At 54.3% G+C, this 26,213-nt stretch overlaps 9 protein-coding genes across 9 annotated transcripts; 6 read left to right on the top strand and 3 right to left on the bottom strand.

Moving 5' to 3' along the window:
• Positions 1-117: 117 nt before the first annotated feature.
• On the top strand, positions 118-2,284 carry J4E78_006995 (uncharacterized protein; the record flags this gene model as incomplete). The annotated part of the gene is made up of 2 exons (XM_049367605.1): positions 118-2,129; positions 2,179-2,284. The coding sequence occupies 2 exons, from the start codon at positions 118-120 to the stop codon at positions 2,282-2,284; spliced, it is 2,118 nt and encodes a 705-aa protein (XP_049220575.1).
• Positions 2,285-2,834: 550 nt separating this feature from the next.
• On the top strand, positions 2,835-4,118 carry J4E78_006994 (uncharacterized protein; the record flags this gene model as incomplete). The annotated part of the gene is made up of 1 exon (XM_049367604.1): positions 2,835-4,118. One exon carries the CDS (start codon positions 2,835-2,837, stop codon positions 4,116-4,118), a length of 1,284 nt encoding a protein of 427 aa, XP_049220574.1.
• A 2,181-nt stretch (positions 4,119-6,299) lies between these two features.
• J4E78_006993 (uncharacterized protein) lies at positions 6,300-7,207 on the top strand (the record flags this gene model as incomplete). The annotated part of the gene is made up of 5 exons (XM_049367603.1): positions 6,300-6,409; positions 6,465-6,530; positions 6,595-6,670; positions 6,721-6,937; positions 7,002-7,207. 5 exons carry the CDS (start codon positions 6,300-6,302, stop codon positions 7,205-7,207), a joined length of 675 nt encoding a protein of 224 aa, XP_049220573.1.
• An 86-nt stretch (positions 7,208-7,293) lies between these two features.
• On the bottom strand, positions 7,294-9,313 carry J4E78_006992 (uncharacterized protein; the record flags this gene model as incomplete). The annotated part of the gene is made up of 2 exons (XM_049367602.1): positions 7,294-8,874; positions 8,942-9,313. 2 exons carry the CDS (start codon positions 9,311-9,313, stop codon positions 7,294-7,296), a joined length of 1,953 nt encoding a protein of 650 aa, XP_049220572.1.
• A 1,304-nt stretch (positions 9,314-10,617) lies between these two features.
• J4E78_006991 (uncharacterized protein) lies at positions 10,618-11,735 on the top strand (the record flags this gene model as incomplete). Its single annotated transcript, XM_049367601.1, has 2 exons — positions 10,618-10,815; positions 10,881-11,735. 2 exons carry the CDS (start codon positions 10,618-10,620, stop codon positions 11,733-11,735), a joined length of 1,053 nt encoding a protein of 350 aa, XP_049220571.1.
• A 1,651-nt stretch (positions 11,736-13,386) lies between these two features.
• On the bottom strand, positions 13,387-14,358 carry J4E78_006990 (uncharacterized protein; the record flags this gene model as incomplete). The annotated part of the gene is made up of 1 exon (XM_049367600.1): positions 13,387-14,358. One exon carries the CDS (start codon positions 14,356-14,358, stop codon positions 13,387-13,389), a length of 972 nt encoding a protein of 323 aa, XP_049220570.1.
• Positions 14,359-16,608: 2,250 nt separating this feature from the next.
• Positions 16,609-18,066, top strand: J4E78_006989 (uncharacterized protein; the record flags this gene model as incomplete). Its single annotated transcript, XM_049367599.1, has 4 exons — positions 16,609-16,773; positions 16,828-17,003; positions 17,128-17,956; positions 18,010-18,066. 4 exons carry the CDS (start codon positions 16,609-16,611, stop codon positions 18,064-18,066), a joined length of 1,227 nt encoding a protein of 408 aa, XP_049220569.1.
• Positions 18,067-18,401: 335 nt separating this feature from the next.
• Positions 18,402-18,970, bottom strand: J4E78_006988 (uncharacterized protein; the record flags this gene model as incomplete). The annotated part of the gene is made up of 2 exons (XM_049367598.1): positions 18,402-18,842; positions 18,944-18,970. The coding sequence occupies 2 exons, from the start codon at positions 18,968-18,970 to the stop codon at positions 18,402-18,404; spliced, it is 468 nt and encodes a 155-aa protein (XP_049220568.1).
• Positions 18,971-19,759: 789 nt separating this feature from the next.
• Positions 19,760-25,118, top strand: J4E78_006987 (uncharacterized protein; the record flags this gene model as incomplete). Its single annotated transcript, XM_049367597.1, has 2 exons — positions 19,760-24,247; positions 24,345-25,118. 2 exons carry the CDS (start codon positions 19,760-19,762, stop codon positions 25,116-25,118), a joined length of 5,262 nt encoding a protein of 1,753 aa, XP_049220567.1.
• Positions 25,119-26,213: the final 1,095 nt, after the last annotated feature.

Raw genomic sequence — 26,213 nt, 5'->3', positions numbered from 1 at the left:
TGTCTGTCATCACCTCGCTGGTATCACCTTTACACGTTACACGAAGCCGTCCTCGACCAAACCGGAAAGAGCGACCACTCGAAACCGACCTAGCCGAACACACACACATACGCAAAGATGTTTGGATCTATAGACCCTCAGCTGGACCGCGCGGAGGAGCTCCACGGCCCTCCGGCGAAAGGACAGCCATACAGCGTGGCGTTGCCAGGCTCAGAGGCAGAGGGAAGGAGCGCCATCTACAGGCATTGGAGATTTACGGACAAGCCTCTACTAGATCACCTAGTCCCTGAGATCAGGACACCCCACGAGGCATTCGAGAACTCGGTCGCCAAATGGCCCAAGAACAAGTGCCTCGGCCACCGCCCCTACGACACCGCCACCAAGACCTTCGGTCCCTACGTTTGGGAAGACTACGAGACAGTCGCCAAGCGGAGAACGAACTTCGGCGCCGGCCTGGTACATCTGCACAAGCAAGCTGGCGTTACCGCGCCAAAGTACGGTATTGGACTGTGGTGTCAGAACAGGCCGGAATGGCAGATTACGGATCTGGCGTGCATGTCGCAAGGACTCTACACCGTTTCCATCTACGACACGCTAGGTCCAGACACGACCGAATACATCATCAACCACTCTGAGCTGTCTTGCGTGGTTGCTGGAGTGAACCACGTTACTGCGCTGTTGAAGCTGAAACCTCGATTGCCTTCGCTAAAGATCATCGTGGTCCTCGACCCGCTTTCCGCTGGCGAGCTTCCCGGAGAGTCCAAGGGCGACATCCTGAACTCGCTTGCGAGCGAACAAGGTGTGACAATCCACTACATCAAGGATGTGGAAGCTTTGGGCGAGAGGCAACCGATCCCGATGAACCCTCCTACACCTGAGGACATCGTCACTATCAACTACACATCTGGCACCACGGGAAACCCCAAGGGCGTCGTTCTGTCTCACAGGAACGCGCATGCCGGAACATGCACATCCATGGTCATCATGGGTAGCAGTCCTAATGAGGTCATCTGCTCTTTCTTGCCCCTGGCACATATTTACCAGCGGCTGGGAGAACACAGTGGGCTGGCAACTGGTGCTGCTATTGGTTACTTCCATGGAAACATTGCAGAGCTAGTAGATGACTTGCAGATGCTGCGACCGACCATCTTCTCTGGTGTACCCAGGCTGTACAACCGCTTCGGAGCTAAGATCAAGGAAGCAACCGTCCAAGCCACTGGCGTCAAGGGAGCACTATCCCGACACGTCGTATCGACCAAGCTGGCGGCTCTCAACGACAAGCAAAACCCTACCAACAAGCACATGCTCTACGACCGCATCTGGGCTAAGAAGGTTTCTGCTGGTCTTGGACTGGATCGCGCAAAGGTACTTGTTAGTGGCTCTGCGCCCATTGATCCCAGTCTGCATCAATTCCTCCGCATCGTCTTCGGAACCAACTTCACACAAGGATACGGTCTTACCGAGACTTACGCCGTTGCACTCGTCCAGCACGAGGGCGACTTCTCCGCTGGCAACTGCGGTGGTGTTGGACCGAACACAGAGTGCGCTCTGCTCGACGTCCCTGACATGGAGTACATGTCCACCGATAAGCCGCACCCTCGTGGTGAGCTGCTGATCCGCTCTGCATCGCAGTTCAAGGAGTACTTCCGCAACGAGGAGGAGACTGCCAAGGCGATTGACGCCGATGGTTGGTTCCACACTGGTGACATCTGCTCCGTCGACGAACTTGGTCGCTTCAAGATCATCGATCGCAGGAAGAACGTCCTCAAGCTCGCACAGGGAGAGTACATCTCCCCCGAGCGGATCGAGAATGTGTACCTTGCAAACTGCAGCTACCTCGCTTCTGGCTACGTTCATGGCGACTCGCATCAATCCTTCCTCGTGGCCATCTTTGGTGTCGCGCCCGACATCTTCCCACAATTCGCATCCAAGGTGCTCGGTGAGAAGATCCCAGAAGGTGATATAGCTAAGTTGAAGGAGGTCTGCAAGAACAAGAAGGTCGAGCAGGCAGTACTTAAGGAGCTGGAAAAGGTGGGACGAAAGAACAAGTTCAACAGCTACGAGCGCGTTAGGGCTGTGCGGTTGTTTGTTGATCCTTGGACCATCGAAAATCAACTTTTGACCCCAACGTAAGTTTGACTTGACATACTACATAGACATCTCACTAACACTACGCAGATTGAAGTTGAAGCGCCCGCAAACCGTCAAGGCTTTCAGGAAGGAGCTGGACGACTGCTACGAAGAGGCACTGGCCGAGGAGTCGAAGGCCAAGGCGAAGTTGTAGAGAGCGGAACTGCATGTTTGGCGTCTGGCGGCCGTACGAGGATACCTAGACAGTGATTGCATGGTTGCTTTCCTAGCGCGCGGGTACTCAGGCACCCTGTGCGAGTCATGGTACCATGGAACTACACATAGATCGGTCGATTGAGTGTACAGTAGCGGTAATACTACAAACTGAACATGTTCATCCGACCACTGTGGAGATTTCCCGGCTGATGTGCTGGTGAAGGGATGAAAATTGCAAGCGGTGAACGATAGTAGACAACGTGTCACGGGCCGTGGTGGAGAGTACCTAGCGAGCAATGAGTGGGTGCCAAGTCACGCATTGACAGGGTCCTCCTCACCTCGGAAGCCGCAGCCAGTAATTGTCGTGTCCGACGCTGCAACCAGCGATGCAACTTGTCGACTAATTTCTGCACAAAACAAACACTCAGGCTCCTCCGCTATACACCCTCGACCCTTCTCCGCCTTGTTGCCGCCTCGCCGCTTCCTCGAGGCGCGCTCTCTTGTCTCCACCACCTTACTGTATCTTAGCGCCGCGAGCACCCCGACGGATGCCCATTACACGCGCAACGGCTTTGGCCATGAGCGACGACGCCGCCGATGAGTCGACACAGCCGCGCGCATCGCGCTTCAAGGAACACACAAACACCAACGGCAGCATACGACCGCCGCCGGACGAGCTATGGAAAGACATCGGCATCGAAGAGCTGATCGAGCAGTTCAACGAGGAGAACGCGAAGCCGCCGACGTCGAGAAAGAGCTCTGCGAACCGCATGCCCCGCCTGGTCAAGTCGGCTTCTTCGAGGGCAGCTTCTGGCAGCGGGACCCCTACGGAATCCAGCTTTAGCACAAGCGTCCAGGCATCGGCAACCGCGCCGACAGAGACGACATATGCCCGCCTCCAGCGCGCGTTCGCTTCCATGTTCGGCAGTGTTCTGGGCAAGCGCAAAGCTGGGAACGCAGACGCGGAGCGGGAGAAGGACCAGCACCAGCAATTGCTCGACCAGCGCAAGAGGGATGCCGAAATCGCCTACCATGAGGCGAAGGACCTGGGTCTTCTCCCTCAACCAAAGGTCTTTGTACGACCCGCTATGAGGTCGCGGCAGTTTGGTACACCATCCCAGCCTGTTGCGGCTGAGAAGATGCAGCTTGGCTTGACCGCAGCTATGGCCGAGGCAGCGACCCCAATCCGCACACCGCGAACACCAACCCTCCGCCACACCCCCAGCAAGAAAGACCTGCACAAGCAGAAGAAGCTCACGAAGCGCGTCTCTGACCTCGAGTACAAGCTCGCATCTGCGAAGAAGGAGCTCCAGACCGTCCTCTACAACGACATACCGCCCGTCCCACGCATCCCCGGCTTCGCACCACCCACCCCCGACGTCACCCCGAGCGAAAACGAAGACCCGTCACGAAACACAACCCCCGTCGAAGTTGAGCCCCCCGCCAGCATCGGCAAGATCGTAAAGAAGCGCAAAGCCACCATCCACGACTCGGACGGCGAGTACAAGCCCATACCCACCGACTCCGAAGGCGACATCGACATGCTCTCCGCTGCATCCGCCTCTGAAGCCGAAGTGTCGGAGCGCACTGAGCGCAGTATAAAACGCGTCAAGAGCACCGCGAGCAAGAAGAGCCCTGGCAGACGGTCTAGCTCGAGGCTCACCAAGCGCTTCTCGAGGAGTAATCTGAAGAGCGAAGAGCCTGTGCGTGTTGTGCCTGATGGTAGGGATGTACCTGACGTGCCTAGTATACCGCGTGAGATGGAGAGCAAGGGCAAGAAGGTCAAGGTTGGGGATGATGGGTTTGGAGGGTTGGGCCACGAGATCTTTTGACTAGAAGATTGATGATATGTTTGGGAGATGTTGAAAAGCTTGCTTTAGACGATGAGAGTATTGGGCGTTGTCGCATCATCAGCCTGGGAACATGTTGCATAGCACATGGAGTGTGCGGGAAAGGCGTTCGCTGGATATCTTGTCCCTCTTCCCCTTTCTTCTTTTCAGGTCCTTTTCCTTTTTGTCATTCTTCATTTACATCATCAGCGTCCCTCTCGACTACTCGCACTGTGTGCGGGACTGGAGTTGCTATACTTCTTGTATCTGTCTTGGTCAGAGAATTTGGTCTTTTTCCATTAATGTCTGGAGCATTTTGTATAGGTATTGTCTATGCATGAAAGCGACGAAATTACGACTTAATAGCATACAATGGCATAATATCTATTCTTGAACAGGCCGGTGCTGGGGTATCAAGACTTGGAAGTGTATTACTCTCATTTAAGAACCTGTCTTCTGAGACCGAGATCGGTAGCTTGTAAGACTATTCTGGTACGAGCGCATGTCTTAGCACTCTAGATCATTACGCTGCTGTAGTCGCTTGTCGTCATGCAAGACATAGTAAGACATGCTCAGACACATGTCTTTACGCATCGATAGTCTCAGACCGACTACGACCAAAAGAGATATATCTACCTTACTATTAGCTCACACGTAAAGATACACTGACACCAGCAAGACACCGAAAACATCATCCAACCAAAGAAACGCCACCCACACAACATGCCTTACCACCCCGACTCAACGTCCCGCACCCTCTTCATAAGACACCACATACACACTCCCACCACCCTGCAAGAAGTCATCTGCTCCATCTGTCGCCAGCGCTGCACCGACCGCCACCAAGTCGTTCAGATCACTGCACATCCGGAATGTCAGTGTGTGTTTGGCGAGACGTGTCTGCTGCAGTGGTTGGGATCTGGAAGTGCGGCGAGTGGGACTTGTCCGAGTTGTAGGGCTGTGTTGTATAATCGGGGGGTTGATGATGACGCGGAAAGCGATGGAGATGGTGAGGAAGAGGATGACGATGAGGAGAGCGAAGAAAATGAGGACGAGACAGAAGAAGATGTACGCGGACGACAGCCAACAAGACAGGAAAAGGGGCATCGCCCTCGCCGCCGTAGAACGCCTTTGTCTTCGCGCTCATCATCACGACCGTCGTCAGCAGCCTTTTCTACCGTTGAATCCGTCACAGCACCACCTCGCTCTTTCCACCGCCGTCGCCGCTCACCCTCTCCATCACCATCCCCATCTTCATCAGCCACCTCGCATACTCTCTTAACCCGACCCACACCCACTCTCAACCCCACCCTCGCAATCGACACCCTAGTCACCGACCTCTGGGCCGGAACCTGGGATCTCGTAACAGAAAGCTGGTCGCTGACCCCAAACGATGCTTCGCGCTCACGTAGCATAACCCGCGCGCAACTCATCATGCTGGTGCGTGATGTCAATCCTTTTGAGGATGAGTTGGAGGATGCGGTGCTTGAGCATCTTGTTGTGAGAGCGAGGAAGATGGTGATGAAGCATCGGCGGAATGGGGAGTATGATGATGGAGGGGAGTTGAGAGCCGAGAGAGAGGATGTCAGGTTGGCGGTTGGGTATGGGGTGTAGATGGTCCGTAGGCGTGTTTGCTTTTGCGCGTGTTTGAACGTTGTACGTGGTCTAGATTTCGCGTGTAACCTTATGGAGTTTGCTTTTTTGTTATATTAGTTCCCGAGAGGGTTGTCACATGTGATTCCGAGAAGGGTAAGCGATAGGGTCATACAGCAGATATATTCCATTCACATAACCTGTCTGGATACTGCATCTGGATAACGAAAGCAGCAAACCTCATATTACACAGCGCCTATCAACTTCAATGCTTCCAAATACCCTGCACGAACGCCCGATTGACCCCGCAGAACCACGGCGGCTACTCCCATTTCCGAACCACGGACATGCGGGTCATCCGGTTGTGGCAGTCACGCCAGCCAATCGCAAACCAGGGATATAGTTCCGCTCCACCACCTCTTTTGCTCCCCCTGCTGCGTGCGCCCCACGTCATCGATAGGCCCCAGTCTAGAAACGACAATGGGCATTGTTTGGCAGCCTGGCAGGCCTATATAGTCAAGGTGGGTCTGGGACTTTCTGACGTGCGTGCTTGAATTGTCTACCACTCCCGAACAGTACTCACGGAATTTCATGTACGAACATAAACCCGAGAATATGGCCGACGAGAAGAAAGAACAGGTGAAGCGTGTTGCGGCGGAGAAGAAGGATCAGGCTGAGCGGGTGGCTGCTGAGAATGGAATGTGAGTTTTTGTTGCTGTGAAGTTAGGATGCGATGGATTGCTAATGGATGAGTAGTGCTAATCCTTCGGGTGCGATGATTGCGGCTTTTGCGCCCATGTATCTCGCTGCCATACCTCTTACGTACGTCTCCTCTGGCTCTCGAAGCCATTCGTCGAACCGGACTGGAACTGACTGGGTCGAATAGCTCCTTCCTCACGAAACCGAACAGCGTCACTCAGTCGCTGGTTCACGCGCTCATCAAGTTGATCCCAGGAGTTACCGTACGTCTTCTATTCTTTTACCCTGATATCACACTAATGGCAATCACCAGACAACGGCGATAACTTCCGGACGCGCAATCCCCGCCCTCTCAGCTCTATACATATTCTGGACCTTCGGCGCATCGGGTGCGCTCTCCGCAGCAGGACAAGCCATGGGACGGGAAGAAGGTCTTGATCTGGAACATTCGAGGAAGCATATTCACAAGCTCGATGGACTGCCACTGAGGCTTAGGAGTGCGCATTATGCGCTTATGGAGAACTTCCCTGGTAAGTCGAAATTTCTCGCAGTGCCCCCTGTCAGTAAAGATTGCTAACGTGAACATGCTTGCAGGCTTCGCCCTTGCTGCCGCGCTGGCGCAGGTCCTTGCGCCTCGAGATGCGCAGATTGTGAATCTGCTGGGATACCATGTTATCGCCAAGTTACTTGTGCATTACCCGTCTTACCTGAGCAACGTGGCTTTGCCGAGGACTGCTGCACATGTTACTGCCACGGCGGCTTTGATCAACATCTGCTGGAGGTTGGCTGCTGGCAACTAGAATGGAAGGAAATTTTGAAGTCATATTGATCAAGTAGAGACTACTATCTGAAACTATCCAAGACGTGTCCGTGGCTACCATCCTATCTATGCAAGGAAGCTCATCTTACTACTAGTACCGCTCTTGTACTTGTATTCCCTCTCATAGTAGTTCTGATCAACTACATCCTCTTCACCGAGGAGATCCTCACCTGCGAGAGCCTTGTCGTGCAGGACCATGGTTGCAACCTTCGACTCTCCCAAACCGTTCTTACTGGCTACCCTGCGGATCTCTTGCAGAATACGATCCGAGAGACGTTGATACATGGGGTCGTCAGGAGGATTGTCGCCTCCTGGGCCTTCCTTGGAAGAGCCACCATCGCTCTCAAACGGCTCGAAGTACGCAACGACCGTTTCCAGCTCAGAGAAGTTCGCCAAAACCTCGGCGTAGGCGGCAAAGCGGTTGTCGAAGCCGGTGATCTGCGCTCCGGTAACGCCATGTATCTTCCCAGCGAAGCCGTCGTGCTTCCATGGTAGTCCAAACATTAAGTGTCGAAATCCCAGCCGCTTGAGGTTGGGACGGATAGCCAAGATTTTCTTCAGCATACCTACGTTGAGAGAGTTCGCCCCAAAGCTCAGATCACATGACTCCAGGTCGGAATGGCTGGAGATCATCCGAGCCAAGTCCGGCTGCCAAGGGTTGAGCGAGACGACTTTGAGGTCTTTCAGGGTCGAGAATGAAGCGAGAAACGCCTCAAGACCGTTGGGATTCTCCTCCCAAAGCTCTTCAGCGTAGTCCCAGTTCTGCACGTCCAGCTTCTGAAGACTGACGTCAGTAGCCATGAAGTGTCTGAGGAAGCGGGGTAGCAGCTCGCAGTCATCTAGTTCGAGCCGGCGTATGCTGGAGAAGTTGATGCATTTGTAGGTATCCAGGGGAAAACCGTGACCAAAGTCGAAGTGACCGAGGCGCAGATGCGTGATATTGAAGAAGCGGATGGCGGGGGGTGGCGCAGGAGCCATGTCGAAGATGTTTGCACAGTCATGCTCGGGCCATCGCATCGACCATGCTACTAATTCGAAACCTTGTGCAGTCGGGAACCCAAAGGCGCCGAGAACTCTTTTGAACATGTTCACCGACGAGCCTGTCTCTGAATTGCGGTGTGACATAGCCTTGTACCCGCCACCGTGCACCATGAGTGCGTCTTTGCTTTCTCTTCGGGTAGGCTGGAAGATGCAGTTGACCGAAGAGTCCATCATACGGTGTGGCTGCGGAATAGAGTCGCAGGCCCATGGAAGATACAGCTCTTTGAGATTTTCCTTCAGTGGCATTTGGTCGGCATCGAACAGCATCTGGAGATATCTATCGACCTTGCGAGTGAGGGAGACGTCAGTAAGCCGAAGCTCCTTCAGCGGTACGTCACGGAGCTCCATGAGGAACTCAGCCAGAATGTATCCGACTTCCTCATCGTTCGAAGCAGAGAGAGTCAGTGTTTGCGTCCGGTGGAGTTTCATCTGATCCAGGGTACATGGCAGATAGGTATCCGCCATGAAGCTAGCGTCCTGACACGGGCTTTGGTCGATGTTGATGGCGATGTGTTGGTAGAGAGGGCGAGCAGCGGGAGCTTGAAGATATTTGCAGACCTGAGTGACGTCGTACAGGAATTGTCTACCTTTCTTTTCATGGGATAGCTGTATCAATTAGCAGTGTTCCTCTGCGTTTCGCTCAAGCATCTGGAAACTCAAGTTCTTTACTTACATGCTCCATAACATTGTCTAACAGCTCTACGGGGAGCTTGAGCAGGCCTTGACGCCCATTGGTCGGCGTTGTGGGGGCTGGTATAGCGACAGGCGCGGGGATGGGTGTAGGAACAAGTGCGGGGATGGGTGTAGCAATAGGCGCGGGAACGTTCAATTTTGGTTTCTTCGATACCGCATCCTCTGACTGCGATGAAGAGCGGGAGCGAGGACGCTTTGACGGAACTTGACCCGGACTAGCTGTGTCCTTGTTCGCTGTAGTATCGCGCTCTGCGCTGTCGCGCTTGACTCCTCCGGATGCGGGTTTCTCTTCTCCAGGTCCAATGGACGTGTGAGGGCGCTCCAATGGAGCGAGATCGTCATTCGATGTCATCTTGCCAGTGATCTCTGTCGACCCGAGCGACAGTCGCCAAATTGATCCAAGAAGTCGGGAGGTGGGAGGAAGGTGAGGGGGAGGTGAGAGAGATCAAGTGAGAGAGAGATCTAAGACTGTGTCAACACCGCGACCGTTTGCAATATTGCGTCACCCACTCAAGACGCGCTAACGCGCACAGTCGCCCACACACCCGTTACAAATACCGCTTGTCTCACCCATTTCCTCTCTTTACTTTCTACCGCTTCGCGTTCCCAAGATCAACCGCACTCCTCAACCCTCTGCTCAACCCTCTACTCACCCTCTACTCACTCCTCTACTCATCCCTCTACTCACCCTCTACTCATCCCTCTACTCACCCTCTACTCATCCCTCTACTCACCCTCTACTCAACCGCGCCACCCGATCGCGCTACATCGTAAGTGATCCACCAACCCATCTGTTCTACTAAACGTGAAATAGCCGCCTGGAGATACCCTCCAGCCACATCACTTCGCTCACCGGGTGGAAGCGTCGAGTCGGCATAATAGCCACCAAAAGGCTCAACTTGTGTGGAGGGGACCCCAGGCCAAGCCACAGAAGCTTTCAACAGTTTCGCCAGTGCGAGTTGATCTACGAACGATGGTGAGCGACGGAGACGATACGGAGATCTCTAGAGGTCTACTCGGAGGCTCGCTGGTGCCTTTGAGGACGGTCGAAAACCAGCGCCCGTTCTACCCTTACCCCAACGTCCGGCATTCAACATAACCGGGAGGGAAACGCAGAACACCTTTTTTTCATTGATACGATTGCTGTACGCCATCGATCGAGGAAGAAGCAACATGGTTACATCCAGATGACGAGACCGCTGATTCATCAGTCTTTGGACCGGAGATGGTGAGAATGGCAAAAGGCGGGGTAAGTTGAGTATTTCCAAGTCATTAACACCGCTGAACATAGAAGACGCAGTAGCCAAAAGTGAGCGCGAGGCCTTGATCTGAAGAAGAGAGACAGCGCGCACATGACTTGGAGGAGGGAGCGCGCGGTCGTAAGGCTGGTGCACCCCTTGCGATCGTCTTCACGTCACTATACCTCTAGCTGTGTAGCGACTGAGGCATCACTTGCGGCTCGCAAGTCGTTCATGGGGGTGGGTGTTCAGCTCTTTCCTTGTATGAGGTGTCACCGCCACACATCGTGCCTTCCTCAACAACGACCTCACTTCCGAGAAGAGCACCTTCCACAACAACGATGACGAAGGTGTCGTCATCAAATCTCGATGCCTGCCACCACTCTCCTCTGCACACTCGCTATCCTGGATCTTCAGGATGGACCTGGCCACTATGCGAGAGCTACCAACTGAATCCGCAGCGACTCTCCAGCCCTCAGATGAGCATAGCGACACACTTCTTGCCCTCGCCTCCGCGGTTCTACTTCAACTCGACACCGACGCTACATGTCCTGTCTTCGTTAAAAACATCTTTCAGGATGTTGAGGACGTTCTCTGGTACCTTCGCGAAGCACAGGTAAGCTCTCTAGCTTCTTGCTTATTTATTCTTATCTATTTCTATTTACTAATTCTAAATTCTAGATCACTTTTCTCCCTGACCTTCTGGAGCTTCTAGTGACTGGAGAACCCCCTTCCGCACAGCACTTCCTTGGCGGATCTCTTCCTCTCAAGAATGGATATGGTCTTTACGTGCTGGTGCTAAGGAAGTGGATAGGTGATGCATTCACTGGCGACTGGATATACGATTACCGACTGTATCTTGGCAGTGGGACTGAGAAAAGAAGGGGCATCCGCACAAGATTTGGTGATTACGATCGCGACGAAGGCTACTCAGATGGTGTGGCAGGTGCCATACACTTTGGCTGGCAGATTGCACACCGATCGATAATTGCATGGGCTCCTCTAGTTGAACCAGTCCGACATTTTCAGCTTCAGATGCTGTTTCTTACATTAGAAGCCACTTTCAGCCACGTCTTCGCAATGCACGACCATAACTACATGAAGAGTTTGGAGAAGAGCTTCTGGAATCCAGCCACCCTCGACTACCAAGGGCTGTGCAGCGGAAGTAGCCTACGAGAAATCCATGAACTCAAGGGTTTCTTCGATTTGAGTGAAGAGGAGCTAAGAGCGGAGGTAGAAGCTTTGGAGAAGAAGGCAAAAGAACGGCGAGACCGCTACGTAATATCCCCAGAAGCGAGGGTAAGGAGGAATGAGGCCCGGAAAGAACGGAGAAAGGATCCTAGAGTTGCAGCGAAACAGAATGAGGCGATGAGGGCGTATAATAAGAAGCAGCGGAATACCCCAGAAGGCAAAGCGAAGAAGGCTGCTGAGAACAAGGCGTATAATCAGACACCAAAGGGTAAGGCAGCTCAAAGGAAGTCTCGTCTGAAGAAGAAGCTGGCAAAGGAGGCAAAGGAGAGAGCGGAGACAGAGTGAGGATTAGCTCAGGACAATCGAGAGAGCTATCAGCGTCAGTCACTGCCCAATCACAAGGAACATGGCGAATCGTTGACAAGCAGAGAGATGAGGGATCGAAGGATCAGGCGTGGGGCGGACTTAGAGCTTGTTTGATTTAGCCAGAAATGCCGAAGCAGATATGTCAGAGATCTGTAAGCGCAGGCTGTTGAAGAGCGGACGGAGATATCAGCGGAGGGACATTTGGGAAGCGGCGAGAGTTGCCGAGGCGCCAATCGAGCTCGGACTTGGATGTCGCGCGCAAGCGAGGTATGGCGAACAGCTGAAGTTTGTGTCCTACCCGTTCCATCATCTACATGTATGACCGATGCCACTTCATGGTTAGAAGATAAGTACGCATCGAGTTCGACCGCATCTCATACAAAAAGTGGCAACAGCTGAACAAGAGAAAATAAGACAACGGCGATCCCGACCCCGCGAGCGGCCCAATTGAACCCCTCCGAAGACCCTCAAACCCCGAACCAGTTCTTCCCTACATCACGACACCGAAGTCCGGGATGATAACGGCGAATGCTGGCCACTCCTGTCGATCTCCCGCAAGATACCCACAAGCCCGCGCATCATCTCCGCTGAACCCAGCTTAGCGCTTTCGGCAGCATTACGCATCACTCACGAAGTCCGGAAAAGCGCCTTCTCCTGGGATGATCATGGCTAGTTCTACCGACTGGATCTGGATCTTGGCGACTGACTAGGCTAAACTACGAATTCACGATACTGGCGGACGGGTCTTAAGAGCAGCGCATATGATGCGTTTGGCGCCTAAATTCTTATCAACAAGAACATCTTCTCGTTCCAGGGCGCCTCCATGCCAACCAGATCATCTCGGCCCACAGCTGTTTTGCCAGCCAATCCGTCACCTAATGAACATGGTACCATGTCGGTGTCCTTTTCAACAATGCATCAATGCATCACCATCACTGCGCCTTCCGCTTAGACATAAAGAGGTGTACGAATCTGTACGTCATTGATACAGGTAAAATTATGGCACTGCATGTGAGATAAGGATTAAGTGTGGTGGGTAGAGTATCATACGTGGGCGGCAACAGTGACGAGCTCTTTGGCTATAGGAACACGCAATAAGGTTGCTCTCGAGCCGAAGATTGAGATGTAAGTGTCACCTCATACCAGGGAAAAACTGAACACCCTGGAGCCTACGTCGCCGTTGGGCCACGTGCTTTGCACGTTTTTATCTTGATGTAGGCCCCAGGGTGTTCGGTCTTTCTCTTGAATGGGGTGGTGTTTAGAGCCAAAGAACCTTGCGGCATGGGGTTGAGAGATGCACAGGGTTGAATGAGTGCGGACATTCGCGAGGTGTGCCGTAGAGCTACTTAGAAAACTATGTGGCTTTGGATAACGAATTCGAAGAGTGTCACGTTGAGAAAGTCTTGTTCATTTGGAAAACTTATTGCACTCTACCTGGGAAGAATTTGATGTCCATGCAGAGCTACAAGGAGGATAAGCCTAGCTAGAACCGGCTCAATAGGGCTCCATGGGATCCTGCGTCTCGAGATCTTGCGAGAGAAAAAAATGTGGAGTACTTTCGAGAACGCCATATTGTTTTCAGACTCTATGGTAAGAGTATGCGTGCCTTGATGTAAAATCTGTAAGGCGATCAAGGGTAGACTGTTGCTTCTCTCATTGCATGGGGCACGCGACACTCCCGCTTTTGCTCTCCGAGTACCTTTTGACGAACGCAGTCTAAGCAAAGACCATCCACCGCATCATAAATCTTGTCGAGCTCGGCTATAAGCGTAGCCTTAGTGTATCGAGCAAGAGACTTGCAAGCACAGTTCGGGGTTGTGCAACTCGCAAAAAGAGGAGGTAGCTCAGGTACGGTTCTAAGCTTGGACTTGATGATCAAGACCGAGCACTGATTGACGGGCCAAAGATCATTCCGCCTGAGACCGAAGATAAAAGTACTCAAGGCCTGCTTTGAAGCAGCACAAAACTCGAGTCCCGTAACGATCGAAGCGAATGCCGTGGTGATTCGCCTCTGATATGAAATTTGACGAAGTAGTAGGTATTCGAACACCTCCAAAGGTAGGAACTCGTGACCATCTGTGGCTTTTGTGACGCTGAGGATCGCGATAGGGTCGCGGACCAATCTCTGAGAGACTCTGAAGAACTCTCTCGGCAACTCGAGGAGATGTGTGGCAAGAAGCATCTTTTCGAAATCTGCAGCTTCGAAGTCTTCGAGAAGGGCGCCAATCCAGATGATAGCCCATGAACGAACCACATTCGCGCAATCGTATTTGTTACACAAAAGCGCAATTTTGGACAAGACGGTGGCGGCGAGCTTGAGGGGAAGTTCCGAAGTCTGCATGTGTGCGATCTTGCAGATCATGGTGATGGACTCAGGATCGTCATCTGGAAGCGGGACAGTGCGTGGTGAAGCCGGCGAAAGATTCTGGCCCTCGGAGAAGCGGCCATCGAACATAGCCGCAAAGACTGGTGAAGCAAGGCCGAGAACTACGGACGAGACGAGGATTTTGCGAACTCCTTCTCCGACTCCGTCTTGGCCCGATTGGAGTATGACATCGCCTCTTTTTGCAACGACCTCTGCGTTGCCTCCGCTTTTCGACATTGTGACAGCGCCTGTGTTAACGTCAGTAAACAATTCTTACGATCAGGTTAGTGATCAATCACCTTCAGACGTGCGCTTCCGTGGGATAGCCAGCGTGAAGACTTCGCCTTCTTTGAGACCGTGGTAGAACAACAACAACCTCGATTCGCGCCCGATTGGAAAGTGTCGGGTTCAGAAGATGGAAGCAAAGACGGTGGTTGAGAGGGGGTCGCGACTGGAGCCTGGGCTTATTCGCACTCACCTTCACTTCCTTTATGGCTCGCATGCGTCTTGGGCAAAGGAACAAGCCGATAGAATTGCCGAGTGATAAAACAGTTCAAAATCATCAAACTGAGATATTGTGATGAAGCGCATCTTCCATTCCGTTGCGGTTTCTGTGCGCCGCTACATGACGTGTTTTGAAGTGCTGTCGCCAGTCAATTGAGAATTGTTTGGGACTACTCATATGTTGAAGCCAGATCAACGATCAATATAGTGCACCGAGAGTTACCATAAGCTCTTCCACAGACCGTCTGACCTTGGGATGGTGTTGCGGCATCATTGCCTATCCAGCGCCCACCTCACAACCGCCACGATCGTTAACACGGCAACACGTTAACAAAATCAAAGTCTGAACAGCTCTGGAGCCTACATCGGCGTTGGGGCATCTACTTTGCAGGTTTCCATGTTAATGTAGGCTGCAGACCTGTTCAGTTTTTCCCTTGTATGAGGTGGCAATGTGAGAGTTCTAGACAACCTATTGGACGACAGGAGGGCTATGATGAAAGCAAACGCCGATCTTGTGGCACGGAGAGGTGATGACTTGATCTTCAGCTGTGATGAAAGTGATCGAGAGGAGACGGAGCTGCCGGAGAAGTTGTGTGATCAACACGACGATAGGCAAGAGCAGGCCTGGATAACTAAGTCTTTTCAATCACGGAACTTAGCTCCATGAGATGTCGGCGAGACGACACAATGACACCATCGGGTCCCTCAGCTACATCGGGAGAAGGGATGCGTAGTGTCATTCTGTGGATGTGGTGGGGTACCTGAAGGCTGGAACTACCGAAACGCGAATTTGGCGCGCGCGCCCCTTCCGAGCGAGCTTCGGCCGAAAGATAAGAACGATCTCCAGTCTGCCGCCGTCTAAACCGAGACAAACCCCCTGCGCCGACCGTCGCCCTGGCTTCCCGCGAGTTTTGCCAGACGCAACGGCGACATCTCGCATCCGCAGACTGCGAGCTTGAACCGCTGCAGCTCCGCATTTCCTGTGCTGCCGCGGACAAAGTACAAAGCGGCATCTAGATTGCTCGGACGCAAGCCCACTTTCCTTGGATTTGCCATCGCTAGCACGGGCACGACCTTCCAGAGATGCTGTGGGTGTGTCGTCCGAGCCCACAGTTCTCTCTACGCAAGATGCATTTTCCTGTGGTCGCATTGGAAGCTGGAAACCAGCGAGAACCCTGTGGACAGCCATTCGAATAACACTTCATCACGACCTTCAGGCCTCTGAGAGTCACAACACCAGCTCCGTAAACCATATTGATCCTTCCACAATGCCGAATTGAAGCTATTCGGGAGCTCTCCATATGGAGCTTTAGCGTACGCCAGTGAAGTGCCACTTCCAGGCCTCGATTTACGTACATTCTTGCTCGATCGGGTCAAACGACCACGCGCTACTGGAGCTACCGTGTTGACCCACGCCCACAGACTACGCTACGGGCTTCTCGGCGAAGCTTCGTGAGTATCAAACGGGTAAGCAGCTGGTAGAGCTCCCCTGGCGCGTCTGTGAGCTGATTCGCGCCATTGGACGCGACCCCGCACTATCAGCGATGCGAAGTAATTCCAAACACGACCGTCACACCCGCAGCGACCACTTGTCTGTGTGGGAATGTCGCATCACCAAGTGGGGATGGCCGACCTCGTCTGCCTGGTGACCCAGGGATCAGAGGCTGAAAGTAGTGAGAAGATCGTGCGGCTGCTCGGCGGTATATAAAAGCCCCCTCACGAACCCCTCAATTGCTCTCACAACACCAACATTGTCCAGTGTAGCATCCGGTCTTCCATTTAACTTCTCTACCATACATCGACGTCACTTCGGCCCGCAAGAGGTATACCGACCCACGCACCCCTCACTTCCCCCCTGCCGGGACGATAGGCTGACATACCTTGCGTCAGGAATACGTACCATTCGTTGTACCTTTGCCGGCTTCTACTATATATCTCTCCCTCGGAGCCTCAATTGTTCTCTTGTCAGTTCAATAAGTCAAAATGGTATTTCTCCGATCTGCTTCTCGCCTTGCGCGCCCTGCCTCCTCCCTCCTCAGCGCACGCGCCGGACCTCGATTAACTTCGTCGCTCCGCCAACCGAATGCTTTCAGAACGCTGACCGCGACGGCTTCACAACAGGGCAAAGTTCTTCTCGTCCTCTACGATGTAAGTGTCCATGCTACTCCCAATGCGCATTGACATGTCTAATAACAACATTAGGGTGGTGTCCACGCTGAGCAGGAGCCTCGCATGCTCGGAACTACCGAGAACGAGCTAGGCATCAGGAAGTGGATCGAGGAGCAAGGCCACGAGCTCGTCACCACCTCCAACAAGGAAGGCGAGAACTCCGAGTTCGACAAGCACCTTGTTGATGCTGAGGTTATCATTACCACTCCGTACGTCAGAGCTACCCCGCAATGCCGCTAAGCGCCCCACATGCACGCGTCAAGCTTCGGCCGGACGCGCTAAGGCTGCAAACACCATCCGAGCCAGCATCAGCTAACGGATCGCGATCAACAGTTTCCACCCCGGTTACCTCACCGCAGAGCGCCTGGCCAAGGCTAAGAACCTGAAGCTCGCCGTCACTGCTGGTATCGGATCTGACCACGTCGACCTCAATGCCGCCAACAAGACCAACGGCGGTATCACCGTCGCCGAGGTCACCGGCTCTAACGTCGTCTCCGTCGCCGAGCACGTTGTCATGACCATCCTGACCCTTGTCCGCAACTTCGTCCCCGCCCACGAGCAGATCGCCAAGGGAGAGTGGAACGTCGCCGAGGTCGCCAAGAACGAGTACGATCTCGAGAACAAGGTTGTTGGTACCGTCGCTGTCGGCCGTATCGGTGAGCGTGTGCTCCGCCGTCTCAAGCCCTTCGACTGCAAGGAGCTCCTCTACTTCGACTACCAGCCCCTTTCCCCTGAGAAGGAGAAGGAGATTGGCTGCCGCCGCGTCGAGAACCTCGAGGAGATGTTGGCCCAGTGCGATGTTGTCACCATCAACTGCCCGCTCCACGAGAAGACTCGCGGTCTCTTCAACAAGGACCTCATCTCCAAGATGAAGAAGGGCTCATGGTTGGTTAACACCGCCCGTGGTGCCATCGTCGTCAAGGAGGACGTTGCCCAGGCTCTCAAGGACGGCCACCTCCGTGGATACGGTGGTGACGTCTGGTTCCCTCAGCCCGCTCCCAAGGACCACCCGCTCCGCTACGCCCAGAACCCATGGGGCGGCGGCAACGCCATGGTTCCTCACATGTCCGGTACCTCCATCGATGCCCAGGAGCGCTACGCCAACGGCACCAAGGCTATCCTCGACGAGTACTTCTCCGGCCGCGAGAACTACAGGCCTGAGGTCAGTAACCGAACCCTAAACTATGTGAGACATACACTGACTTCATTTTACAGGACCTCATTGTCCACAAGGGTGACTACGCCACCAAGGCGTACGGTCAGCGCAAGTAGAGGAGCGATCTTCTTCAGCAGCCTTCTGTCTTCTTTGAGCGATTTGGCACGAATTTCTTTGTTTAGGTTTAGGCGTCGGATGGGTATTTCCGCCTACCTATGTACATGAATATATCCACTTGAACTCCAACTCCAACTCCAGCCAATGATGTGATGCATGAGAAAGTTCCAAATTGTAGGCAAAGTGATGTAAACACCTCATACCAAAAGTTCGGACACCTACCTCCTAGAAGTCTACATTACCTCAGGGCTTTACATAACTTCAGCTTTTATGCTAATGTAGACGGCAGTGCAGTTGTTCGTGTTTTCTTGTATGAGGAAGGGTATTATAGAAATCATCGATGTCGTGACAAGGACCGCCGCCTCTCGTCTTCATGCTCATCTTCACTGTCATCCTTGAAGCCTTCCTCCAGCTCACGTCCTAACCGCCGTTCTTCCTCCATGATGCTGCGGCGTTGTTCGAGGGCTTCTCTTCTCCTCTCATCGATGGGGTCAAAGCCCACCATGCCCTCTCCCTCCTCGTCGTCGAACAAGTCGTCGTCGTGTTGTCCGCTCCCATCCACAATCGCGCGCTGTCTGACCCACGCGGAAGGCGCGAAGAGGTTGTAGAGGGCATCGGAGAGGTTCGTCCGCCAAGAGGACGGGAAGTCGGTCACGCTCGCGGGCATAGGCAGGTACTGGCTATAACGGCTTCGGTGCCGGCGCACAAAGGGCAGCACGAGGAAGACTAGCAGGACATAGAGGAGGGCAGCGAGGAAGAGTGGTACGAGGATGGTCTGGAGGCGCATCGTCAGCCTCCACATGGGGTTGGTGTGCGCGGTGGGTCGCGTTATGCGCTCACCGCCCGAGCTTCCTGTACGTGACAGCTGTCACTCACCTTGAGGAAATGGGTAAAGCCGGCCATGGCTGTGGATGCATGTGCTAGTGAAGGTGCGTGAACTGGCGGAGCGCGTCCTTTTGATCGCCTAGGGCTGATGCGAGGCCGGGGCTGCTAGCCGTGGGTGGTGGACGTGGACAGCAGACGTGGTGTTGAGACGCAGTGCGCCAGGCGTGAGGAAGGTGCGACGGGCGAGTGTGCAGGTGCTGTGCCTGCTGCGCCACAGACAGGCGGGATGTACTGGATGTGCCGGGAATAGTTACTGGCGATGTCGAGGCCGATGGGAGGACGGCCGTCGCGTAGGCCGGCTAGGGGTTCGTCTGGGCATGGATGGCAGATGGCGCCACAACACGGACGTGCGCACGTCTCAGGAGAACGTCGGAGCCAATGCGGCCATGGCGGGTGGTTCGCGTGCTTGCATATCCACGCGGAGCAGCCCTGGCGCGCTGTAACTATGAGACGTGGTGAATCGGCGCTGTGGAGATGAAATGGCCGCGTCCCAGTCCTGTCTACTTGCCATGCAGTCACACGGGGGGCGCTAGTTAGTTACAGTATTCGGCAACTTCCCACTCCCTCTCTCGCAGCCGCATTGCTGCCACGACGGCGCCCCAGGAATTGCTTCTCACCTTCGACTCACCGCACGCAGCCCCGCACGCTCGTTTCAGGACCACACACGCCCGCTGAGGCAGCGGCATCGTCACCTGCGCCGTAGCAGCGAGGCGGGACGCATTGCTCCGCGAAGGAGGGGGACGCAGACACGTCGGGCGGCGCGCTCCCAAGGCGGCAGAGCATTGGGCATAGGCTCTCGCTATAGGCATGGACAGCAAGGGTCGGCAATCTTCCGCCGGCAAGTTCTTCGGACGACGCCTGCACAAAGACAAGGACAAGCACACGGGCGACGCCAAACACACGACCACATCCTCCACCGACAGCCCCCCGGGGAGCTCCCATGGCTCGCTCTCGTCACGACACTCACACAGACACTCCATCGGCGGCGCTTCGATAGACCAGCGGCCCGTGTCCATGACGGCCGAGGGCATCTTCGCGCGAGCTGGCCCCGTATCCTCCATCGACCCCCCGCGAGACGACGCCTCCAAGAACGCCGAACCGCTGCCGCACCACCTCAACAAGGGCGGCGGCGACTTCCATCAGTACCCCGTCTTCAACGCCACCGCAATGCCCCAGAACGGCTACTCCAACCCGGGGCCACCGCGCCCACCGCCCCATTCGCTCGGCACCACCATCGCCTCGAGCAACCCAGGCGACCGCGGCGTCTCGATGCAGCAGTGGGGCGCGCGCGGGAGCAGCAGGGACGGCAACTACTCATACTACGCCGGCACTGACTCCTCCAACAACACGCGCACCTCGTCCGACCAGGCGAGCATCTACAGCAATGACTCCAAGTCGCGCGGCAGCAACGTCTTCTACCCGCAGAACCCATCTCAGAGCACCATCTCCTCCATAGGCCTCGATGCCGGCAGTCTCCTCCCCACCGCCGTCTCCACCCCCCGCGACTCGCACCGCCATCTGCTGCACTACAACTCCTCCTCGCCCTCCGCGTCGCAGACCTCGTTCAACCAGAACACACTCAGCATACAACGACCGCCAGACCATGTCGTAGAGAAGGAGTTCATGAACCTCATGGTGAAGCGAGGATGGAAGAGCTTACCAGAGCAGGCGCGGCGGCAGATGGAGGCCTACAAGATCGACAAGAAGTGGACCCTCGTCTACCAGGACAAGCTGGCCGAGTTCAAGCACGAGGAGAAGAAGCGCCAGACGCAGCGGATAACCTACGGCGGCCCCGGTGCCGGTGGTGGCCAAGACATCCTCATGCGCGCAGAAGAGGAGGGCTCGCCCGAGTGGTACGTCAAGAAGGTCATGGACAACTCCATATCTATAAAACAGATGTCGAGTTTGGAGATCAGTCTGCGAACACAGCCCATCGCCTGGGTCAGGGGCTTCATCGAAGCGCAGGGTCAAATCGCCCTCACGAACGTCCTGGCCAAGATCAACCGTAGGAAGACAACAGGGCCGGCGCCGCCTCCCAGCGTCATGGCGCAAAAGGCAGAGAACGACGTCGAACGCGAATACGAGATCATCAAGTGTTTGAAGGCCCTGATGAACAACAAGTACGGTGCCGACAACGCCCTCAACCACCCGTCCATCATCCAGGCGCTGTGCGGCTCTTTGATCTCCACGCGGCTCAACACACGAAAACTTGTCTCAGATGTATTGACTTTCCTGTGCCACTGGGGCAACGGAAGTGGACATGAGAAAGTACTGCAGGCACTCGACAACCTCAAATCGCAATACGGCGAAAGCAGTCGCTTCGATGCATGGATGCGCATCGTCGAAGTCACGGTCGACGGCCGTGGCAAGATGGGCTCCATGGTAGGCGCTTCAGACGAAGTCCGCAGTGGAGGTATCGGCGTAGAGAACCTGCTCATGGAATACGCCATCGCGACACTCTTCTTGATCAACATGGTTGTGGATGCCCCGGAGCGCGACCTGCAGCTTAGGATGCACGTGCGAGCCCAATTCACAGCATGTGGCATTAAGCGCATCTTCAACAAGATGGAAGGCTTCCAATACGATGTCATCGACAAGCAGATCGAGCACTACTTGGACAACGAAGCTGTCGACTATGAGGATTTCCTCCAGAAGGAGAACAGCTCCATGGTCGAGGGCGTCGAAGGCGAAACCAAGGACCTCAACGACCCTTTGCAAATCGCAGATGCTATCATGAGCAAGATTGGTGGCACTCGCGCGCAAGATTACTTCACGTCAGCCATGCAACACTTGCTGTTGATGCGAGACACGGAGAGCGAGGATCGATTGCGGATGTTCCAATTGGTGGACCAAATGCTGAGCTACGTGGCTATGGACCGCCGACTGCCAGACATGGACCTCAAGCAGAGTCTGAACTTCACTGTGCAGTCTCTGCTTGACAAGCTGTACACCGATTCGGAAGCCCGTCAGGTTCGCGATGAAGCAGTCGAAGCACGACAAATCGCAGACTCGGCTATTGCAGAACGCGATGAGATGAAAGCGCAGCTGGAGCTGGGTGCAGATGGCCTAGTCTCTAAGCTGCAGAAACAACTTGCGGAACAAGAACGTATCATCGAGCTCCGTGGTAGGCAGGTAGAGACGATGAAGGCCGAACTAGCGGAAATGCAGAGGATACGAGCACAAGAACTGCAACGCAACGAACTGGAGACGCGAGAACTGTACTTGATGCTTAGGGATGCTCAAGACGTCGCAGCGTCGGCAGCGAAGAAGTCTGGTAAAGACGGGCTCGCTACCACCGATCCAGCTCAAATGCAGGGCATCATGGACCGCGAACGTCTGATGAACAGACTGGAGATCCAACTGCAACGAGCCAGGACACAAGCAACACTGGAGGGCAAGTCCCTGCAGATGCAGCCCAGCGAGAAGCTTAGGGAACTGCGAGAAAAGATGGAGGGCGACATGCCTGGCATGACCGAACAGGGCTATGGTGGCCTCGAAGCCAGCTCATTCGGATCAGTACGTGCCAAAAGTGGAGTGCCCCGCAGGAAGCCCCTCCCTGGCCTTCCTGGCCAGATTGGTGAGGATGCTGAGATGTCGGAGATGGACGATGATGATGCTGTCATTGAGAAGCCCCGTCTGATCCAGATGCACAAGCCAAAGCTCAGCACTTCGACAGCCAATGCCCTCATGGCGGATATCACGGCGAACGTCAAGCGATACGAAGACTCCGATGCCGAAGGGGATGGCGTTACTACAGGACCATCGCATCCCAGCCTCGAATCCGACTCACCAAAGACACCTGGCGATAATGAGGCACCCAAAGCCAACATTCCTCCACCTCCACCCCCGCCCCCTGGTGCCCTTGGATTCTCGAACAACATTCCTCCTCCGCCTCCTATGCCCGGTACTGCTGGACCTCCACCACCTCCCCCGCCGCCGCCTCCGCCAGGCAAACTTGGCTTCAAGCCCGGAATTCCTGCACCACCTCCTATGCCTGGAGATGGCAGCATGCCACCTCCTCCACCACCGCCACCACCAATGCCAGGTGCCAAACGTCCTGGATTCATGCCCAAGGCGCCTGGATTTGGCGCTGCCCAACAATTTGCTCTTTCTGGACCGCGACCGAAGAAGAAGCTCAAGGCCCTGCATTGGGACAAGGTCGACCAACCTACTACCACTGTCTGGGCCACTCGCGGTCTCAGCTCGGAAGAGAAAGAAGAGAAGTACCAGGAGTTGGCAAGGAAGGGTGTTTTGGAGGAAGTCGAGAAGCTCTTCTTGGCAAAGGAGATCAAGGCGATTGGCAAGAAATCTGGCAAGAAGGACGACAAGAAACAGATCATCTCTCGCGACCTCATGCACAACTTCCAGATCAGTATGGCCAAGTTCTCGTCGTACGGAGTTGAGGATATCGTAAGGATGATCATCCACTGCGACAACAAGATTCTGGATGATCCTGTCACCATGGAGTTCTTGCAGAAGAACGACTTCTGCGATATTCCCGACAACACTGCCAAGCTCATGGCTCCCTACTCGAAGGACTGGACTGGACCCAATGCTAGCGAGAGCAAGCGCGAACAGGACCCGAACGAACTCACACGAGAGGATCAGATCTACCTGCTCACTGCCTACGAACTGCACCACTACTGGAAGAGCAGGATGAGGGCGCTTGCGCTGACTCGCACGTACGAAACTGAGTACGACGAGATTTCCAACAAGCTGCTGGAAATCTCAAGGGTATCCGAGAGCCTGCGTGATTCGTCAAGCTTGATCAGTGTTTTGGGTCTCATTCTCGACATTGGTAACTTCATGAACGATGCCAACAAACAAGCCAGTGGTTTCAAGCTCTCTACTCTGGGGCGATTGGGTATGCTCAAGGACGACAAGAACGAGTCCACATTCGCCGATGTCGTTGAAAGAATCGTCCGCAACCAATACTCTGGATGGGAAGGCTTCACCGACGAGATCAGTGGCGTTGTAACAGCCCAGAAGATCAACGTCGAGCAGCTTCAGACCGATGCCAAGAAGTATATCGACAACATCAAGAACGTTCAGATGTCGCTAGACTCTGGTAACTTGTCCGATCCGACCAAGTTCCACCCAGAAGATAAGGTCGCCATTGTTGTACAGCGGAACATGAAGGAGGCTAGAAGAAAGGCAGAGCAGATGCAGGTCTTCCTGGAGGACATGCAGAAGAGCTACGATGACATCATGGCGTTCTATGGTGAAGATCCGACCGACGACAGTGCGAGGAGGGATTTCTTTGCGAAGTTGGCCAACTTCGTCCAGGAATGGAAGGTAAGTCATTACCAACCCCCTGTTCTCGTGATCACGATGCTGGCTTTACACGGCTTGCTTATACATTGCTATGGATCAATTGCTAACTTGCTTGTAGAAATCCAAGGAGAAGAACACCACTCTCGAAGAGCAACATCGTCGCAACGAGATTTCCATGCGTCGCAAACAAGCGCAAACCGCAAACCCTCTCTCACCCAACGCCCTCTCCTCGGACTCCGATGCTCCCAAATCACCCGCATCCACCGGTGCTATGGACGACTTGCTCCAGAAGCTACGTGCTGCTAAGCCCGAAGCAAGAGATCAACGCGATCGCCGTCGTCGCGCCCGCTTAAAGGACAGGCACCAGGTACGCGTGGCTAGTGGCCAGAAGATCCCAGAGATCGGCGTCAACATGGAAGAAGGCGCAGAGGGTGCCGAGGGCGAGGATGAGAAGAACAAGCTACTCAGTCCCACCAGCGAGACTGCAGAGAGCGAGGCTAGTAGCACCGTTGGCCCTGCAGCAGCCGCCGCCGGTACCGCCGAAGCAGACATCGCAGACCGCGCTGCTGCCATGCTTGAAGGTCTCCAGTCCGGAACTGGCCTAAACAAAGATGGATCACTATCCGTCAGGCGAAGAAGAGAGAGCGCGGACACGGAAAGACAACGAAGGAGAAACCGACGGAATCAGGCTTCCGCCAAAAGCGAAGACGGAGGCATCTTGAGCCCGACTGCCATACCCGAAGAAGGCGAAAGTATCATCGACGGTGATGGCGCCGCCGACCAAGAAGGCGACGAATCAAGAGATCCCACGACGCCAGTCACAGTCGTTCACCCACCGAGTCCAGAATCAAAGGGGAGAGATCTACCCACGCCACCGCCGGAGGAAGGCTGAGAGAGCTACGTTAATACCGCCACGTTGTCACGTATTGAGGGCGCTGCTTGCACTATCATCGTTGTTGTAGCAAGGGAAGCCATACACTTTGGAAGGAACGGAGGGGAAGGAAGCCAGTTGGGAAAATAATTTTCGCGATAGCCCCATTTTCGACTTCGATACCCGATCGCCTTGTTTCTTTTACTACTTTATTTTGTCATTTTCCTCGTTTGAGCAAACTATAAGCTTTTTTAACTTTTACACATGGCTCTCTGCTTGTTTCCTTATCTTGTACTGTAATACATCTGGGGGGACCTACTAATGCATCGCTTGCGTCCTTGTGATGTTCGCTGGCGTCGTCTTTTGTTTGCTACTGTTATTGTAGGGAAGGTGATGGGTATGTTTGGATGATGGGATGGATGGCTTGGCATGGGTGGATGGGGAAGGAAGGTTAGATATCCTGGGGAAGGCACGATGGGGGGCTATAGGAATTATGTCGTCATCTCGGTTTCTTCGTCTCTGTCTATGTGATGTTGGAAGTTGAGAGGTTGGCATTGGGGAATAGCAGGATGAGGTAATCCGCATCAGTGACGTTGGGGTGATGTATATGGGTGGCTTTGGTAAGTTGTGCGTCGTCCCTTCCTCTTCAATGTGCTGGCGCTGATGTTGTTTACAGCGCGGAGCAGGTTCGGCGATACGTGCCTTCTGTGTTCAGTTCCCTACTTATCCATGGCTCCCGTTTGTCCGGGGTCGGCAGCCTCATCATTGGGCTACTTGCGTGCTGCGTCTCAATTGTTCCCTTCCTTCCATTCCCCTCTCTTCCAATCCGCAACTGGCGCATGTCTTGTCGCTCAGCCCAGGTTTCTCTATAACCACGCCATTACGTCATCACATGCGACGTAACGTGAACAAGGTCCGTAAGACTGAGGCTCTCGTCTCGGTCACTCGCATGTGCGTCATTTCTTCTTCAACGCACTGCTCAAGGCAGAGACGCCAACGAAAAAAAAGAAAGATGGATTCCGCCGTTCGTTTCGTTCATGTGAGCCTCCAAAGTAGCTCTCACTTAGATCCCGAGATCTCCGTATCGTTGTGGATGTTTCGTATCCAGGACCGCAC

The sequence above is a fragment of the Alternaria triticimaculans genome, assembly GCF_023758025.1.
Source record: "Alternaria triticimaculans strain BMP 0046 chromosome Unknown scaffold_10, whole genome shotgun sequence".
NCBI lineage: Eukaryota > Fungi > Ascomycota > Dothideomycetes > Pleosporales > Pleosporaceae > Alternaria > Alternaria triticimaculans.
Note: the sequence above shows the minus strand (reverse complement) of the source record. Positions and strands in the feature narration are given on the sequence as shown.